Source organism: Magnolia sinica, chromosome 19, assembly GCF_029962835.1.
Source record: "Magnolia sinica isolate HGM2019 chromosome 19, MsV1, whole genome shotgun sequence".
Taxonomy (NCBI): Eukaryota; Viridiplantae; Streptophyta; class Magnoliopsida; order Magnoliales; family Magnoliaceae; genus Magnolia; species Magnolia sinica.
The window spans coordinates 54,115,133-54,133,635 of record NC_080591.1 but is presented as its reverse complement, the minus strand read 5'-3'; the positions used below and the strand labels follow the sequence as shown (position 1 = coordinate 54,133,635).

Below are 18,503 nucleotides of genomic sequence, written 5' to 3'. Positions count from 1 at the left end.
ACTAGTTTGATATTGTTACTTCTATTAATTTACTAAAATTACTGAAAAAGTTAACTATTTTTTATTGAGAATAGACAAATGTAATAAATCATTGAAAACATTAATTGATTTTTGTTTTAGTGAAAAGTAGCTTGTAGTGTAAGCTATATAGAGTGCAGTGTTTTCAGTCGCATTGTAGCGTAGCGTTGTAGTGTAGCATGTAGCGTACGCTACGTAGTGTGTAGCGTACACTACATAGCATGTAGCGTATGTTACGTAGGGTGTAGCGTATGCTACGTAGCGTGTAGCGTACACTACGTAGGGTGTAACGTATGCTACGTAGCGTGTAGCGTAGTGTAGCGAAAACGCTACGTAGCATATGCATGTAGCGTAATTCGCTGGTAGCGTAAGCTACCTGAAATCTCATTTTTTCAAGTGTTTTTTCTATGTTAGTTAAACACCTATTTTAAAATGGTGGTGACTTATACCTATGACACATGGCACTACATTAAACTAATCCGGACCATCCAAATTGTGGTCTATATCATGAATTTGTGATGTTTCAATAAATAAAAAAGAAGTCATACTTAGAGATGTCTAAAGGCAAAGAGAGAGGGATTTTGCATGGAAATAAGTGGTTGATGATATGGATTCGTAGTCAAGAACTAATAGAAATTATGCATTTTGTAAATTTTATCATATGTTCTATTATTTTAATTAAAAATATTAAGGATTGTGTAGCTTACGCTACACGCTATAGAGGGCCAAACGCCACACTATACGCTACATGCTATTTAAAACACTGATAGAGTGTAGTGTATCAAAATTAGCATGCAGTATGGCTATATGAGACTCAAGCTATTTTCATGAGCCGTGTATCAATAAGTCTAAGCTATACTATGGAGCGCAGTGTTCGAGTTGTCGGTATCATTACAAGTTTCGCTGGCTGGAGATAACGATATAATATCGTTATCGCCGATAATATCGCCGATAACCGGAAATGCAGGGAAAAATGGGGAAAATTGGGGAAAATGGTGGAATTTTTCAGTGAAACTTCAGGACATGCCTAAATACACATTTACATATTCAGGAATGAAAATTTTGCAAAAAGAATGCATTAAATTAGAAGTTTTCATTCAATGGGGGCCAAAAAGTATGCGTTGTCATAAGAAATCACTCAAATAGTAACCAAAATTAGTTTATATAATACAAATGCAAGCTTACAACAATTAAGACATGCAAAAGTAAATGAATTGAAAAAAATACACATTTCTGCCCATGTTTCATCCCCACATAGAGTGACGAGGTGGCTCGTAATCATTTTCCGGATCCCATGACAGTTGAGAGTAGTACTGCTGCCCAACATATTGGCAGTACTGTTCCCAGGTCATCCTCTGCTCGTACCAATTGAGGAACTCTCTTACGTACCTTTGATAGTCATCCTTCCCAAACTGTACGAGTACGCCTAGACGTGGGAATTGCGTGACATACATCGACGGCATTTCCTGAGCAGGATACTGAGGGAACAGATCAAGTCCAACCCCAACTCCTTGATATTATTGTTGTCAGTCATACGAGTACCCCGAATATTCTCCCGTCAAAGGGTCATGACTCGAAGAACTATCTTCCAGCTGCCTATACCCATGGGTAGAAGAGTGTGACTGAATGTCAGAGCTGCCATGGCCATACCCGTGATATCCCCCATGAGCATAAGGTGGGACAGAAGTGGAGCTCCCCTGATCTGAACTTATGTCCATAGATGATAGGCTGTGTGTGAGAGCATCAGCCATGGCGCGTCCAGCTTTCTTCTTCGAACGACGCTCGAACATATATCTGGGCTCTGATGCTCTCGCCCTAGATGGTGGACGAGATCTATGATCCTCGTCCTGAGTGGCATGGTCAAAGCTCTGCTCCTCAGTGAACTGGCCAACGGATCGTTGGCTCTGAGCCGTCGTGTACCCCCCACCACTGCCACCCCCACCCCCACTAGTACCACCTATATTAGTGTCAGTGCCTCCGTCCCCTCCCTCATCACCGTTGTCATCGTCGTCGTCGTCATCCCCAGGACCAGTATCAAGTGGGGGTTGAGTCTCATCATCATCATCACTCACTACGACTTGATGATGAGGAGGGGGCCGTGAAGATGCTTCTTCACCCTCTTTGGAACGTGCCGAACTCCTCACCAAAGGATCAAAGGAGTCTGTATCCACCTTCTGTTCCTCTACTACCTGATTGACATCGATACCCAGAGCCGCTCCTCCCTCGGCTACCTGTGGAGCAGGGCCTCCCTCCGCATCATCTAAATCAGCTGATTTGACCCACTCATAAAGTGGGTCCTCATCATCATCACATATCTGTGCCATGTTACCTATAGACAACAGGTCTAACGGGTCTTGATTTTCCTCCATGTCTCGGTCTACCCACAACTGCCTCTCTCTTAACTTCTTATTGTAATGGCAGTAAACGAGCTTTTGCAGCTTCTCATATGCTAGTCTGTTCCTCTTGCTAGTGTGTATGAGTGATCATGTGCTCCAATTCCTCTCACAAGGTGAGGAGGATACAGTCTGTGCGAGAACACGAACTGCCAATAACTGCAGTGCGGGCATGTCGACTCTGTACATCGCCCACCACTCACATATATATCCATGAGAAGCTTGTTTTAGTTTGAAGTTTAAACGAAAAATGCAATTACATAATTATGTTACCATACTCACATGGCATCATCGTTTCAGTCGATGCTTTTGCTAGTGCGGATGAGAACGTACCCCTCGCATCCCTAAACCGCAACAACGGTAAACACGGATTCACAGGTCATTATTTTTAATCACCCATATTTCTACAGGCTATAAGGAAGAAATTTTATTGCATTACCTGGTTATCGAAATTTGCTTGCGCTGTCGATTCTGGGAAAAATCATTAGAACGCCTCGTGAACGGCCATCATCAAATCTTGATTCTCATGGAGCCGACGTTTATAATGAAATTTGGGATTCAGGTAGTATGCTGAAACCCAAATATTAGTTACTCAGTTGTATTAACATGTAAACAGAAGTGATGCTAAAGTACTCAGTTGTCTCAACAAACTTACCAGCTTGGTGGAGTGGATGCTCGAGAGTCTCAGTCCATCGACGATCGATGCTATTGATCACCCACTGATACGAAGTGGGGATTGCAATCATTATTCCCTCTCATAATTCTCATAAGCTCATACATTGACCCCATCGAAGGCCACATCTCATTATCTACGGCTCGTAGGACCTTGTACATCGGATGCAGGAAGGAAACGACGTTGTGAACTTTATCCCAGAAGGAATCAGAAAGCACTATATTCAAACAGGTCTTTGCACCCTCAGTCTTCCTTTGATTCCACTCCATGTATTTCTCGAATCTGAACAAATTTCTCAGACCCACGCGGTGCCTGTATAAGCTATCGAGTGCAATGAAGTTCATGGCGAACCGTGTCGCGCCTGGTCTAACGATGTCCCCTCCACAACACTTACGCATTGCAGCCAACAACCGTGAGTGATTGTATATAAAGTTTGTCACTCTCCTCGCATCCTAGATGGTTTTCCTAACAAAATCCCTCTGGCCTATCTCCTCGAGCATTAAATCAATGCAGTGTGCCGCACACAGGGTCCAATAGAGATTGAACTTCTTCATCAATTTCTTCCCCGCCTTAACGAACGCACTGCCATTGTCGGTCACAACTTGGACAACATCCTGGGACCCAACTTCTCTAATCACTCCTTTCAGGAGAGCATATATGTATTCGTGATCTTTTATTCTGGCCGATGCATCAATGGATTTGAGAAAAACCGGTTGTCCTCTACAGTACACCAAGAAATTGATAATGGACAATTTCATGGGTCCTGTCCACCCATCACACATGATTGTTACCCCATACTGCTTCCAGTTCGGCTTGAGTCCACGTACCCAAGCCTGCATCTCCTCGTGCTCCTGATCAAGGTAAACGCTAAGAATCTCCTGTGGCGTGGGAGGCTTCACGCCAGGCCCGGCACGCTGCACCTCCTCAATCATATTTTTGAAGTGAGGACTGGCTGCTGCATTTGCTGGTACATGGCTCGAGATGAACCACCTAGATATAGCGCCACCCACTTTCTCCCTGAGCCCCTTGCTCTACATATTTTTTAATCTTTTTTTATTAACGCCTACGATGGGTGCATCTGGGACACGAGCGCTTTGCGTGCGTTGTAGGCCATGCCCGCAGCCTCCCTCAAATCGTCTATTGCTCCCACTAGGCTCATGTCGGGACGTCCCAAACGACAGCCTACTCTCATCAATCCGTCTTCTTTGCTCCCCCTCCCACTCTGAAGCCCGAGACTCACAAATCACTTGTCTAAAATCACTCCTTTCTCGAGCCGTAACACAGTCATCGGGGTACATGATCCCCTCATCGTCGTCGTCATCGTGCTCGTCGATAGCACCTAGGCCCCGTCCAGTGCCTCGTAGCTCCTCCCTCATATCCCTCTCCCAATCCTTTTGCTGCAGCTTGCGTAACTTCGCTTCATTCAACACTCTTCTCATCTCCTCTCTCACTGGCCTTGTTACACTTGAACAGTCTTTCACATTCTTGTATCCCCCTACCAAATGTTCCTTTAGCCTAGACACTCCCTCACTCCGTATCACTTGGCCACAATAGTTGCATATGGCTCCATATTTATTCCCCTCCACTGGCCGTCCATGTTTCCACCCAATGTCCCTTGCTCCTCCTTTTCCCGATCCAGACGACATTTTGCTCCCTAGTAGTATACAAATTTGCAATAATGGACAAAAAAAAAGTGCATTGGCTCGTATTCAGTGTAATAAGCCCAAATCATTTCAAGGGCTAAGATGTTAGATCAAATCAAATTTTCATATAAATTACAATTAAGGAAAGAGTTTGCAGATTGCATACTGAGTAAACTTTATGGGGCCTACTATGATTTATACATACAATTTAATGGGTCCATGTAAATGGTGGACGTTATCTCCCAACTTATTCCCTCTGGTGTAGCCCATTTAATTAATTGATCATCTTGATTTTTGGGAATTTGGAGTAAAAATCACAGTTTCATAGGATGGACGGGTCGGATTTTACTTTATGAATGCATATGCATATGAAAGCCACATGGAGTAACGGGTAAAGGATTAGGTGTGGCCCTAGCCTCATCCACGACAGTGCGGTCCCAGCCCCCACCATGATGTATATGTTTCATCCATTTTTACATACCATTATAGGGCTTTATACCAAAAATGATAGGAATATAAATCTCAGGTGGACCACACACAGGAAAATAATAGTGATTGGATATCCACCATTCATCATGGTGGGGCCCACAGAGCACCGACCACTAGCCATTAGCTGGTGGCAGGGGCATAGACAATCCATTTTATTTTATTTTTTTGGACATGGATTAGATGCTGACAAGGTCAGTAGCCAAGTGGCTACTGAAGTGACGTCACCAAGCTATGTGGACCCACCATGATGCATGTGTTGTATCCATACCATCCAACCATTTGCAGAGATCGTTTTACTTTTATGCGTGAGAAAATGAATGAGATAGATCTAAAGTTAAAGTGGATCCACCACAGAAAACCGTGGGAGCAATCACACCGACCGTTGAAATGTTTATAGGGTCTACTGTGATGTATTTTTGAGATCCAACCCATTCATAAGTTAACATCGAGATAAATGAAGTGAAAATAAAAATATCAGCTTGATCAGAAATTTCAGTGGCCCCTAAAAAGTTTTGAATGCTGGACGTCACTGTCCCCACTGTTTTCTATGATGGGGTCCACTTGAACTTTAGATCTATCTCATTTTTTTTCTCATGACATAAAAATATCTCCAAATTAATGGATGGTATGGATACAATACATGCATCATGGTTGGGTCCACATGGCTCGGTGACGTCACATCAGCAGCCATTTGGGTTAGCCACCCCACAGGGATCGATGCCATGTGTTGAAACGAGGTATCTCCACTCCATCAGCGAGTTGAGCTACGATTCTGGGTGTCTTTGGCTACGGCTTTTGTCCGTAGCTAATCCAGAAATCAGATTAGCTACTTAGTTACTCAATACGCTGTAAGTTGGGCCCACTGTGAATTTATGTGGTTTATCCACACCTTCCATCCGTTTTTTCATATCATTCTAGGCGTTGAGCCCAAAATTGAAGCTCATACAAGTCTCAAGTGGACCATACCACTGGAAACAGTGGAAATATTGATTTCCACCCTTGAAGCCTTTCCACCCCATGCAGCGTAAGACTGAGATTTCCTTCCTGCGCTGCAAGCTTAAGTAGGGCCCGCTGTGATGTTTGTGAAACATCCTCCCCATTCATCAGTTTTGTGAGTTCATTTTATGACATGATGCCAAAAAAGAACCGTATCTAAAGCTCAATTGAGCCTAAAAAGTGATAATTAAACGTCCACAGTTGAAATATTTGTGGGCCACAAAAGTTTTGATTCATGCCAATATTTTTGTTTTCAGTTCATCTCAACAGTAATGACGTTATTAATGGTACGGATGGCATCTAAACATCACTATTGAACCAGGAAGGTTTCAACAGTTGGAATTTCCCAAACCACATTTTCCCTTTAGTACGGCTCACTTGAGCAGTTAACGTGAACCAGGAAGGTTTCAACTGTGGGGTCCACCATGATTTATGTATTTTATCCACTCCTTCCATCCATTTTAGCAGATAATTTTAGGTCATGATCCTAAAAACGAAGTATATCCAAACCTCAATTGGACCACACCGTAGTCAACAGTATGAATTGAAATCTACCGTTGAAAATTTCTTAGGGACCACGGAAGTTTTGAATCAAGCTGATATTTGTGTTTTCCATTCATCCATGTCTGTGTGATCTTATGAACAGGTTGGATGAGAAATAAACATCACTGTGGGCCCTGGAAAGGTTTTAACGGTGGAAATTATTATTCCAACTGTTTCCAATGGGATGGTCCACTCGATCTTTGGGTATGCTTAAATTTTGGTCTCAACACCTAAAATAAGATGGAAAAATGGATGGACCACATGGATCGACCAGATACATTCTCGGTGGGCCCCGAAGAATGTGTTTGGTACGTTAACAGCGTACGGAACCACGTACGCGGTCCCATTTACGCCCGCCCGATCCCCATTTATGCCCACCCGATCCCCAAATTCCGAAAATCCCTCTCAAATTTCAAATTTCCATCAAAATCCCACCGATTTCTCCAAAATTTCAACTAAAAATCCCTCTCCCTCATCCCAGATTCCCAAATAAGAAAAAAAAAAAAAAACCGTCAAGATCTCGCCCTGCAAGCAGATTCGAGAAGTTGCAGGATTTTTCAACTAAAAAAACGAAAATTTTTGGGGTTGAATCTTACCGGATATTGCCGATCTGCACTCAAGGCTTTGAATTCGCTTCTTCCTCCAGATCCGAGCAAAAAAACAGATAATTTTTCGATTTTTTTACATTTTTTCGCGACAACTTCCCCTTTTATCGACAAAGGGGGTTGTTGGCTACAGTTCCCACCCGTGGTTGGTGGGAACAGTGAAATATCGACGATATTTTGGAAAATACCGATAATCCGGCGAGATTATCGGCGATTTTTGCGAGCGAATCAAAAAAAGGGGGTTTCGGTGTCGCATAGCCGGCGACACCGATATTATCGGCGATATTTCGATAATATCGCCGATATTTTATACACTGATGGAGCGTAAGCTACATATTACATCCTATATGGCATAAGCTATTTAAAACATTGGGTCACACTCACACATAACATACTCTCTTATGCAAAGAATCCCATCCCAACCTTGGCACTAGGAGTTTATTTTTTATAACATTCATGCTTTTCCCTCAAGCATAAACATTCTTGAAAATGAGTTTTGTATTGAGGCGACTACCAATCCGATGGATTTGATTTGACACATTTGAGTTTCGAGTCAACTCATTTAGTTTTCAAACTATGCTGATTCTTTCTCAGGAAGGCTTGTGACTGAACATGACACATTACATCATCTCTTGTGCAAAGAATCATGTCCCAACCATGGAAGTTGGTGTTTATTTTCAATGACATTCATGCTTCCCCTCGAACAGAACATTCTGTTTATTCTTGTTGATAGAGAGGCTAAAAATCTTAGCTACTTGCTAGCTAAAGGAGTCCATATGTCATCTCTTTGTACTGGGAACTCTTTTCTTCTCTCTAGACATAACTTGCTCTCCTTACTAAAATATCTTCCCCACAGGCCAATTGAAAGGGAAAAAAAAAATGGTTAGGATTTTCCTAATGCCTCAAAATCTAACTCTGGTACCCAATATAAGTGACAAGAAGTATTGTTTACCATTGATATGAATGAGGCCTGGCAAGTGGCAATAGGTGGGCCTGAGGGTTTGGTAAAGACTCAGATTTTGAACTGCTCAGACTGGGCCTGTCAGGCAGGCCTTATTCAAAATTTTGATTTTGCTTGGCCCAAGCCCAGCCCATTGCCAACCCTAATACGAGGGCATATATGTCCAAAGGTCTACATGCTAAAATTCATTTAAAATTATAAAGATTAACGCAATGACCGAATTGCCGCTATGAAGTACATAGCCACAATAATTTCCTCACCCAATATGTCATTTGAATAGCTAGGAAACGTAATACAACATCCATCCTATGCTAACCAAATACTGAGCCATATAGTAAAAGCAACGCACAAGAACTCCGCATTCAAAGGATCAAGATTGAACTAGAAAGTAAATTTTATGCTGGCAAAGATCCAAACCTTAATGTTGCAACCGAAATGATTTCATCATCCTTCTCTAAGATCACAGTGTGAAATCTTTCATAATTTAGACGAGTGTAATTTGACCTGGATAGATTTTATCTAAAATGTCAGAATACCAAACAGTTATACAAACTACCAAACAAAAACAGTTTACCGTCTACAAAAAACCAGTACAGGGATGACAGGGACAATTAGTCTTAGAACCTTTACGAGGTTAAGTGCTCATAGGAATTCAAGAGAAACAAATACAGCACATCATTAAGCTTTTGACATCATTATCATGGCAGTACTTTCTTGCTTTGGTAGTAATGACTCTCTAGTCTGTCTCTATAGTCTATACTATATACAATCTAGTCTATAGTTTATACATGAACTGATGAAGATGATGGTTGATATATACATCGATTTATAAGAAACATTAAAATTAAGAGGTCAAAGACTGAAAATTTTATCTTTCAATGGGTCAGTCCAACAGAGAGCATTCTTACAAAAGAATGGTCCCATACACCATCAAACGCATGTCTACAAAAAAAGTAATGGATTCTTGCTATTCCTTTTTTTCCTGATGTTTTCGGTTAAAATGACAAATATGGGCTGCTAACAAGGGTCCAATATGGGCCAACACAGCCCATATTGTATCAATTTAGTGCTGGGTCGGTATGCCCCCAGAAACTGATATTCAGAACCTTGCCTGAAATTGTGGAGGAATATCCCTTTAGCTTATGAGTTAATCCCCTTATGTTATGAGTTTAAGAACTGATGCTCTATTCAATTATATGAAAATCAAGAAGGTATATGTTACAAAATCAGAACAAAGATGATAAATAAGTGGCAAGCTCTTGAATTTTTAGTTTGTTTTTGAAAGGTGAAGAATTTATTAGGCAAAGCGAGAAAAAACACAGCAGCAGAAATAAAACTGAAAGAAAGAAGAACAACAACAAAAACAGAAAAAGAAAAGAAAGATAAAACTAAAATGTAACAACAACAGTCCCATGACTGAGAAAACCCAAAGAACACAGATTCAGGGAGCCCAATCCCTGAAAAACAACATGACTCTGTTAAAAATCCCCGCTGCCGAGACCCTTAAATCCTGGAAGGAACAATTGTTCCTTTCTGCCCACATAGGCCAGAGAACAGCAAGAAGGAGAAGCCGCCACTTCTTTCTCCTTAACAATCCACCTGGATCCCCATGCCAGGATCTAAAGATAGCTTCAATAGAGAGGGGCATGACCCAAGCAACTCCAGCCCAATAAAAAACTTCTCCAAATGACACGAGAAAGGACAGTGCAGAAAAAGGTGGTCGATGGTTTTAGCATCCCGCAAGCACAGCGCATACATTTGTGAGTGGAAGACCTCTCTTTCAAAGATTATCAATCGTCAACACATGGCTCCTTCCAGTGAGCCAAGCGCAAGCCGGGGGGGGGGGGGGGGGCAAGCCAAATTGCCTAGAAGGGCTATACTAACCAAATCCAATCTTTTTATGCCTACTCCACCTTCCAAATAGGGAGAGCAGACCTCTTTCCACTTAAGAAGCAAGAGGCATAGGCATAAAAAGATTGGATTTGGTTTATATAGCCCTTCAAGGCAAGTGAGCTAGGCGTACAAACACCATGGTGACAGAAGAAGAAGAAGAAGATTAAATGTCATGGTAGGCCAGAAAACACTCACAACTGTTGAATGGACAGCTCTGATCTTCAAGGTAACTTCTCCCTCTGCTCACTATTCTTCTCTCTGTCTCTGAATCCGATTGCAAAACCCCTTTAAGTAGGCAGATTTGGGGTGACATGCAAGGGTAAAAAGGATAAGATCATCTGAACCTGAGCCTGGGATGTTTTTTGCCAGGCTTAGGTGAGCCGACGCGGAAGATAATTTGTGGAAATTAGGGATTATTCCCCGTTGCACATCCTAGCTTAATCCGACTCAATCTGATCCAGCAATGGTCTAACTGGCATTATTTTACCCATGAAAATGTTCTTGTTAGGGTTTATCTAAACCCTGAGGTGTCTATAATGGACAAGAGGAGATTTTTAAAGATCTAGATGTAATTGTAATTCAAAGTAACATGCATGCACTTCCCATACACAAAATGACCGATGGTTTTTCAATTGTACCCCATGTTCTTCGTAATGATCGGTTTAGTTTGATGTTTGGGTGGCCTATTTGGCGGATACAAGTATGATAAACGGTAATCTAATGGGCAAAAATTAAAGTAGTTAGATGGTTAGAACCCTGATCATACAATCAGATCATTTTATGGTCAATTTTGTAAATGGACAAGAACAAAGTGGATTTTTGAGGTGATCTATGTATATTGATAGATTAAAGTGACTACTCACGGCACAAGTACAGGTTACTCAAAACGTTGTTCTAACGATAGGTTAAGCATATTCATAGGTGACGAACAAGATGAATGGATCCAAATCTGAATTCAATGCGTAAACAAGCGGATATGGACACCTGGTGGTTGTTTACTACGATTTGGTGGTCCAAAATCGACGCAAATGGTCAGATATCTTCGTCTAGTGGTGAGTAGTCGATTGGACGGTTGGTCTTTGATGTACAGAAGGGAATACTAGGGTACGGGCCTTACACTCCTTAACAGAGAAACTCACGGCGGAGCTTGTCAATATGGAGAATGATGGACTAGGGGTGATGAGGACATCAGACCCTTCAAAGTTTATCAAACACAAAGGTGGCCGACGAATACATCTGTCTCGATGATGGTTCATGGCACAACCAAGGATGAATTTGAAGATCTGGTTAATTGCACAACTAAGGATGATTTTGAAGATCTGGTTAATTGCACAACTAAGGATGATTTTGAAGACCTTACACGTGTCCTTGGATTAATTGAAGGCCCCACATTAGGAGGACACACATGTAGGATGAGTTAGAAAACTGATCTGCTACGCATGATTTTTTTATTTTTATTTTTTTAGAAAGCTTTGTTTCACACGTTTTTTTTTCCTTTTGTTATAGGGGTAGTTTAGTCATTTTCTTTTAAATCTGAATTTTATAAATAGGGTGCTTTCTACCCTAAACCTAATGATATTTTTTTAATGAAAGTTTGGTGCCTCCTTCCCCTTTCTCTCTGTGGTAAGTTCTTCTCTTTCTCTAATCTCCTCTTCTTCTAACTTCTATGTCTAGCCCTCCAACATTCTTCTTCTCTTTCTATGCCTAGTCTTTTTTTCCTTTTTTTTGTTAATATTGACCCTGAAAATCTGAGAATTGATCCCAACCCTCTCTCAGATTTTCCAACCCTCCCTATTCCAAAAATCATTTGATTTCCTGGACTAGAGAAGCTGTATTGATTGTTGGATTGAAACCATGTAAGATCGAGAGGTCTCATCCCTCGCCGGATCCAATCCACGCATGATTTGAATACGGTACCGCAGGATTGTGAGGATGGTCTGCAACCATTACATGTTCCCTTTATTATTATCATTACTATGATGTGGAATGTGAATATTCCAATTGATTTGCTTAGTTTATCTCGTTGGATCATTTTTGTGCTCACACATGCATTCTACTTTAGATCGTCCTGCATCAAATTTGGTATCAAAGCCTTCGGTTTTGCATGGTTTTTGTTAGATCAAGTTATCTGAACATAGGATCATCTGTTTTCTCATCTAGGATTGCCTAAATAACTCCAGATCTACATGCCACAGAAATTGCGAACCTGATTTTTCATATTCACAGTCCTGTGAGATATAAGTCTGAATTTCTAGATTTGTGTTTTCATTCTAGTTAAATCTGAAAAACTGCAACATTCATACATCATATAGAAATAGGATCATACATCCATATTGAGGTCAGTTCAAACCTTGAGTCGAGCTTAGGAAAATCAAGTTCGAGTTTTTTGGTGTATGCCCACTAAAAGTGGTAAGGGTTTTGGCCAACACCGCATCATGAATAACGAGCAATCAAGCAACCACCTCGCTCAATTACTCCAAAAGATAACTGTCATAGAGACATCCGAAAAAAATATCGAATGAAAATTGACCGCCACCGAAGCTAGACATGAGCGATTAGAGGCATCCCAAAGGGAAAACCCCACTGTTTGGAGAGATGTGCAATCGCAGGCAGGTGGTGTTGGTGAGGAGTCAGCCCCTAGACAAACCCCCACCAATGGAGGGCATGTGGGTAGAGAACGGGCATATCAGGGCCACTTTGATCCTGACGAGAGGGCCATGAAGAATGTCGGGATTGATGCCCCGAGCTTTGATGGTCGCTTTGAACCCAAGCCATTCCTTAATTGGTTAGCTGACATGAACCACTATTTTCAGTGGCATGAGATGTCAGAGAACCAACAAGTGCGGTTTGCCAAAATGAAGCTTGTGGGGAAAGCGAAGATGTATTGGACCAATAAAGAGCGTAGGATTGAACGGGTAGGAGTTCCCGTTATCTAATGGAGCAAGATGAAAACTATGCTAAGAGAGAAGTACCTCCCTCTCTCTTATCACCAGAAGCTCCAGGAACAATGGCAATCTTTACGCCATAGATCCATGCCTGTCACGGAATACATCGCAAAATTTGAGGAATTTATGATGCGGTATGACATTAAGGAAGACCCTCTAGTAACGCTCACGTGTTTCAAGACGAGCCTTCGATCGGATCTTTAGCATGACTTTTGGGCTCCTCCCTTGACAGATTTGGACGATATGTACCAAGTGGTGCAGGAATTAGAGCAGTATCTAAAGACTCCTGTCACAAGACGGTTCGATTCCCGAGACTCTAATGTTAGGACTGGTTCTCAGGGAACTAGACCCAACATTAGTAATCAACTCAGGGCGCACGCAAATGTTCCGCCTAGGCCTAGGGATGACAAGGGAAAAGGTGTCCTTGGTGCTGGTCCAGGTGGAGGACAGAATGTGCGATGCTACGAATGTGGGAATATTGGCCATTTTGTAACTCAGTGTCCCACTAAGAGCAAAGGAAAAGCCTTAGTTATAGGCGATTCCAAGGATAACGAGTATGATCAGGGCGACTCTGAAGTCGAAGAATATCAGCCCGTAGGATCATTAAGTGATGAGGATGAGGTGGGTGATGATGCCACACTAGCAGTTGTCATGTGTGTACTAGCCCAGACTAGAACTAGTGTTGACTCACGTCGCAACACTATCTTCTACACGATCGCCAAGTGTGGCAAGAAAAATTGTAAGGTGATAGTGGACAGTGGGAGTTGTCAAAATGTAATTCCCACTAGCACCTTAGGTCGTCTAAAGTTAGAGGCAACCCCTCATCCTGACCCGTACAAAGTCTCATGGGTAGACAAGACTTCCCTTCCTGTCACCCATCAATGTCTTATACCAATCGAGTTTAGGTCTTATAAGGAGTCCCTGTGGTGTGATGTGTTGCCCATGGATGTAGGTCACATCATCCTAGGCAAACCGTGGCTATTCGATAATGACGTCACGATCTACGGTCATTCTAATGCGTGTACCTTCATGCATAACGGCAAGAAGACCAAAATTAATCCTATCCCACCACAAAACACTGCATAGAAGAAAGGTGAGAAGGCTAGTGAGCCTAAAGAAGTGAGGAAATCCACACTCAAGTCTCTCCACATCATCACGGCTAAAGAGTTTGAAAGAGAGACTGAGGAGGATTCCACGGTGTATACCTTAGTGGCTAGAGAGGCTACACTAGAAGTACCAGTAGGGTTACCCCACGAGGTAGCCCCAGTCTTAGAGGAGTACAGAGATGTATTCTCTGAGGATTTGCAAGATGACTTGCCACTCATGAGGGACATCCAGCATGTCATTGATCTTGTCCCTAGGTCGACTCTACCAAACCTTCCTCACTATAGGATGAACCCTGCAGAGCATCCAGAGTTGAAGAAGCAGGTAAATGAGCTCCTACGAAAGGGTTTCATCCAAGAGAGCACGAGCCCGTGTGCCGTACCCGCTTTACTGACACCTAAGAAAGATGGCACTTGACGCATGTGTGTGGACAATAGAGCCATCAACAAAATCACGGTCAAGTATAGGTTTTCCACACCTGGGCTTGATGACATGTCAGACATGATGGCTAAATCCATCACTTTCTCTAAAATAGATCTCAAGAGTGGGTATCACCAAATCCGTATACACCCCGGTGATGAATGGAAGACAGCCTTCAAGACGAAGGATGGGCTATATGAGTGGTTGATCATGCCTTTTGGTTTGACTAACGCATCCAGCACTTTCATGTGAGTGATCACCCAGGTCTTGAGACCATTCATGGGAAAATTCTTAGTGGTGTACTTCGACGATATCCTGATCTATAGCACCACTAGAGAATCACACCTTGAACATTTGAAATTGGTCTATAGCGTCCTTAGGGCGGAGAAATTATATGCTAACCTTAAGAAGTGTTCATTCATGTTCAGTCAGGTTGTGTTCTTAGGGTTTATAGTGTCAGCGGAAGGGATGCGTGCAGACCCAGAGAAAGTCAAGGTCATAGTTGATTGGCCTGAACCAAGGAACATCCATGAAGTGCGAAGCTTCCATGGCTTAGCCACATTCTATCGTCGGTTCATTAGGAGTTTTAGCACGATTATGGCTCCCATTACAGAGTGTATGAAGAAGGGAGAATTTGTGTGGTCAAAAGCCGCAGTTAAGGCTTTCAAAGAAATTAAGGGCAAGATGGTCGAAGCTCCTGTCATGCGCCTTCCCGACTTTTCTAAAGTCTTTGAAGTTGCGTGCGATGCATCTAGTGTTGGTATAGGTGGAGTCCTGAGTCAAGAGGATTATCTTGTTGCCTATTTCAGTGAAAAACTGAATGAGAAAAAACAAAAATACTCTACCTATGATAAGGAATTCTATGCGGTAGTGCAGTCTTTGAGACATTGGCGCCACTACCTCCTACCGCGGGAATTTGTCTTATTCTCTGATCATGAGGCCTTACGTTATCTTCACTCCCAGAAGAAACTTAACCCAAGGCATGCTGAGTGGGTTGCGTTCCTTCAAGAGTATTCGTTACACAAGCCCGGAGTAAAGAATAAACCAATCGATGCCCTTAACCGTAAAGTGGTGTTGCTCAATTCTTTGAGTGTAGGAGTTGTCGGCTTTGAGCAACTGAGAGACGAGTACCCCACATGTCCAGATTTTGGGGGTACCTATACGTCACTCTCGAGTGATCAGCAAAGTGCGGGGGATTTCATGTTGAGAGATGGATTCCTTTTTAAAGGAAATCTTTTATGTATTCCCCGTATGTCCCTCTGTGAATTCCTCATTTGGGAGCTTCATTCGGGAGGGATAGCTAGCCACTTTGGCTGCGATAAGACTATTACTCTAATGGAGGATCGTTTCTATTGGCCAAGTCTCAAGCAAGATGTCGCCAAAATTTTACGGTGGTGTAGAACGTGCCAGATGGCGAAGCAACAAAAGAAAATTTCTAAATTATATATGCCATTACCTGTGCCACATGCTCTGTGGCAAGACATTAGCATGGATTTCGTGCTTGGGCTTCCCAAGACGATTAAAAAGCACAATTCCATTTTTGTTGTTGTGGACTGCTTCTCTAAGATGGCGCATTTCATCCCATGTTCTAAAACTTCGGATGCGTCTAATATTGCTAAGGTCTTTTTTGATGGTGTGGTCCGTCTCCATAGTTTACCTAAGACCATAGTGTCTGACCGTGATGTCAGATTTACCAGCTATTTTTGGAAGACACTATGGCACATGATGAGAACACGTTTGCAGTTTTCTATTGCATACCACCCCCAAACTGATGGCCAAACTGAGGTGGTTAATTGCAGCCTTGGAAACCTCTTACGATGCTTAGTGGGTGAACATATGAAAACTTGGGATTTGATTCTACCTATAGCCGAGTTCGCCTACAACAGTTCAGTCAATAGATCTACAGGGTTGAGTCCATTTGAAATTGTTAGAGGGTACAAACCTCGGATGCCCATAAACTTGTTACCCATGTCAGTTACCCAAAGATCTTCTGAATCAGCCGATGCATTTGCACGACACATTCATGATTTGCATGCGCATGTTAGCCAGCAAATAAATGTGAGTAATGATAATTATAAATGTTCAACTAACCAATATCGTAGGTGGACAGAATTTAATGAAGGGGATTATGTAATGGTTAGGATTAGACCAGAGCGGTTTCATCTAGGTTCCGCTAAGAAATTACAAGCCTCTGTCCTAACCCTTCCATTGTTTCTTCTTCCCACCCTTGGCCACTTTCCGACTTCTCAACCCACTCCACCCCTTCCACTATCAATTGACCATAAGGAAGAGATTGAAGGGATAGTGGATGAGGAGATTGTTTCCACAAGAAATGGGGGCTTCCAAAGGTACCTTGTCAAATGGAAGAACAAGTCACCATTCGATTCCACGCGGCTTACAGAAGTGGAATTGTAGCGGATTGATTCGGACCTTCCCGAGACGCACAAAAGTTTTAACTCATCGGACCCGAGTTCTTCTCACCCGAGGGGAGTTAATGAGGACATCAGACCCTTCAATGTTTATCAAACACGAAGGCGGCCGATGAATACATCTTTATGGTTGATGATGGTTCATGGCACAACCAAGGATGAATTTGAAGATCCGGTTAATTGCACAACTAAGGATGATTTTGAATATCTGGTTAATTGCACAACTAAGGATGATTTTGAAGACCTTACACGTGTCCTTGGATTAATTGAAGGCCCACATTAGGAGGACACACATGTAGGATGAGTTAGAAGACTGATCTGTTACGCATGATTTTTTATTTTTTATTTTTAGAAAGCTTTGTTTTACACTTTTTTTTTTCCTTTTGTTATAGGGGTAGTTTAATCATTTTCTTTTAAATCCGATTTTTATAAATAGGGTGCTTTCTACCCTAAACCTAATGATATTTTTTTAATGAAAGCTTGGTGCCACCTTCCCCTTTCTCTCTGTGGTAAGTTCTTCTCTTCCCCTAATCTCCTCTTCTTCTAACTTCTATTTCTAGCCCTCCAACATTCTTCTTCTCTTTCTATGCCTAGTCTTTTTTTCTTTTTTTTGTTGCTATTAACCCTGAAAATCTGAGAATTGATCCCAACCCTCTCTCAGATTTTTCAATCGTCCCCATTCCAGAAATCCTTTGATTTCCTGGACTAGAGAAGCTGCATTGATTGTTGGATTGAAACAATGCAAGATCGGGAGGTCCCATCCCTCGCCGGATCCAATCCATGCATGATTTGAATACGGTACCACAAGATTGTGATGATGGTCTGCAACCATTGCATGTTCCCTTTATTATTATCTTTACTATGATGTGGAATGTGAATATTTCAATTGATTTGCTTAGTTTATTTTGCTGGATCATTTTTGTGCTCACACATGCATTCTACTTTAGACCGCCCTGCATTAAGGGACAATGAAACAAAGATATAAAGTAAACAAGTAAGTTTGACATACATGACTTGATCAAATTTATCCTTCCTCGCAGGGAAAGAAGTTGGTTTTTCCATGGGGTCAATTTCCTTTCCATTCTCTCGATCATTTCATCCCACAAATGCAAATGAGGTTTACCCACACAAAGGGGCACGAAATAGGTAGTAGGCAAAAACCCCATTGAATAGCCGAAGGATTCGGCCAAATGAATTGTTCCCTCCCTTGAAATGTTGAGCCCAAAGAACTACTTATGCACAAATTAACGTTTAAGTCAAAAACCACTTCGAACCAGTAAATGGTCATACTCAACAGATCGACCATTGACTCACTAGCTTCACAACACAAAAGACTATCATCTGTGAATTGAAGGTGGCAAATCCGATTAGGGAAGTTCTCCACCTAAAAT

The 18,503-nt window shown here is 42.0% G+C and overlaps 1 protein-coding gene across 4 annotated transcripts in view; it reads right to left on the bottom strand.

Annotated features, from left to right (window-relative positions):
* LOC131235489 (uncharacterized) overlaps positions 1-18,503 on the bottom strand; it is an 88,127-nt gene that overhangs the window by 48,418 nt on the left and 21,206 nt on the right. For 3 of the 4 annotated variants that reach the window (XR_009166167.1, XM_058232679.1, XM_058232677.1), the window contains exon 5: positions 8,739-8,825. The exons of the other annotated variant lie outside the window; for it this stretch is intronic. Coding sequence is in view for 2 of the 3 variants with exons in the window: in XM_058232679.1 (XP_058088662.1) it covers positions 8,739-8,825 (87 nt within the window). In the remaining variant the exon portion in view is untranslated. The remainder of the gene's footprint in view (positions 1-8,738; positions 8,826-18,503) is intronic. 4 annotated transcript variants of the gene reach the window in all.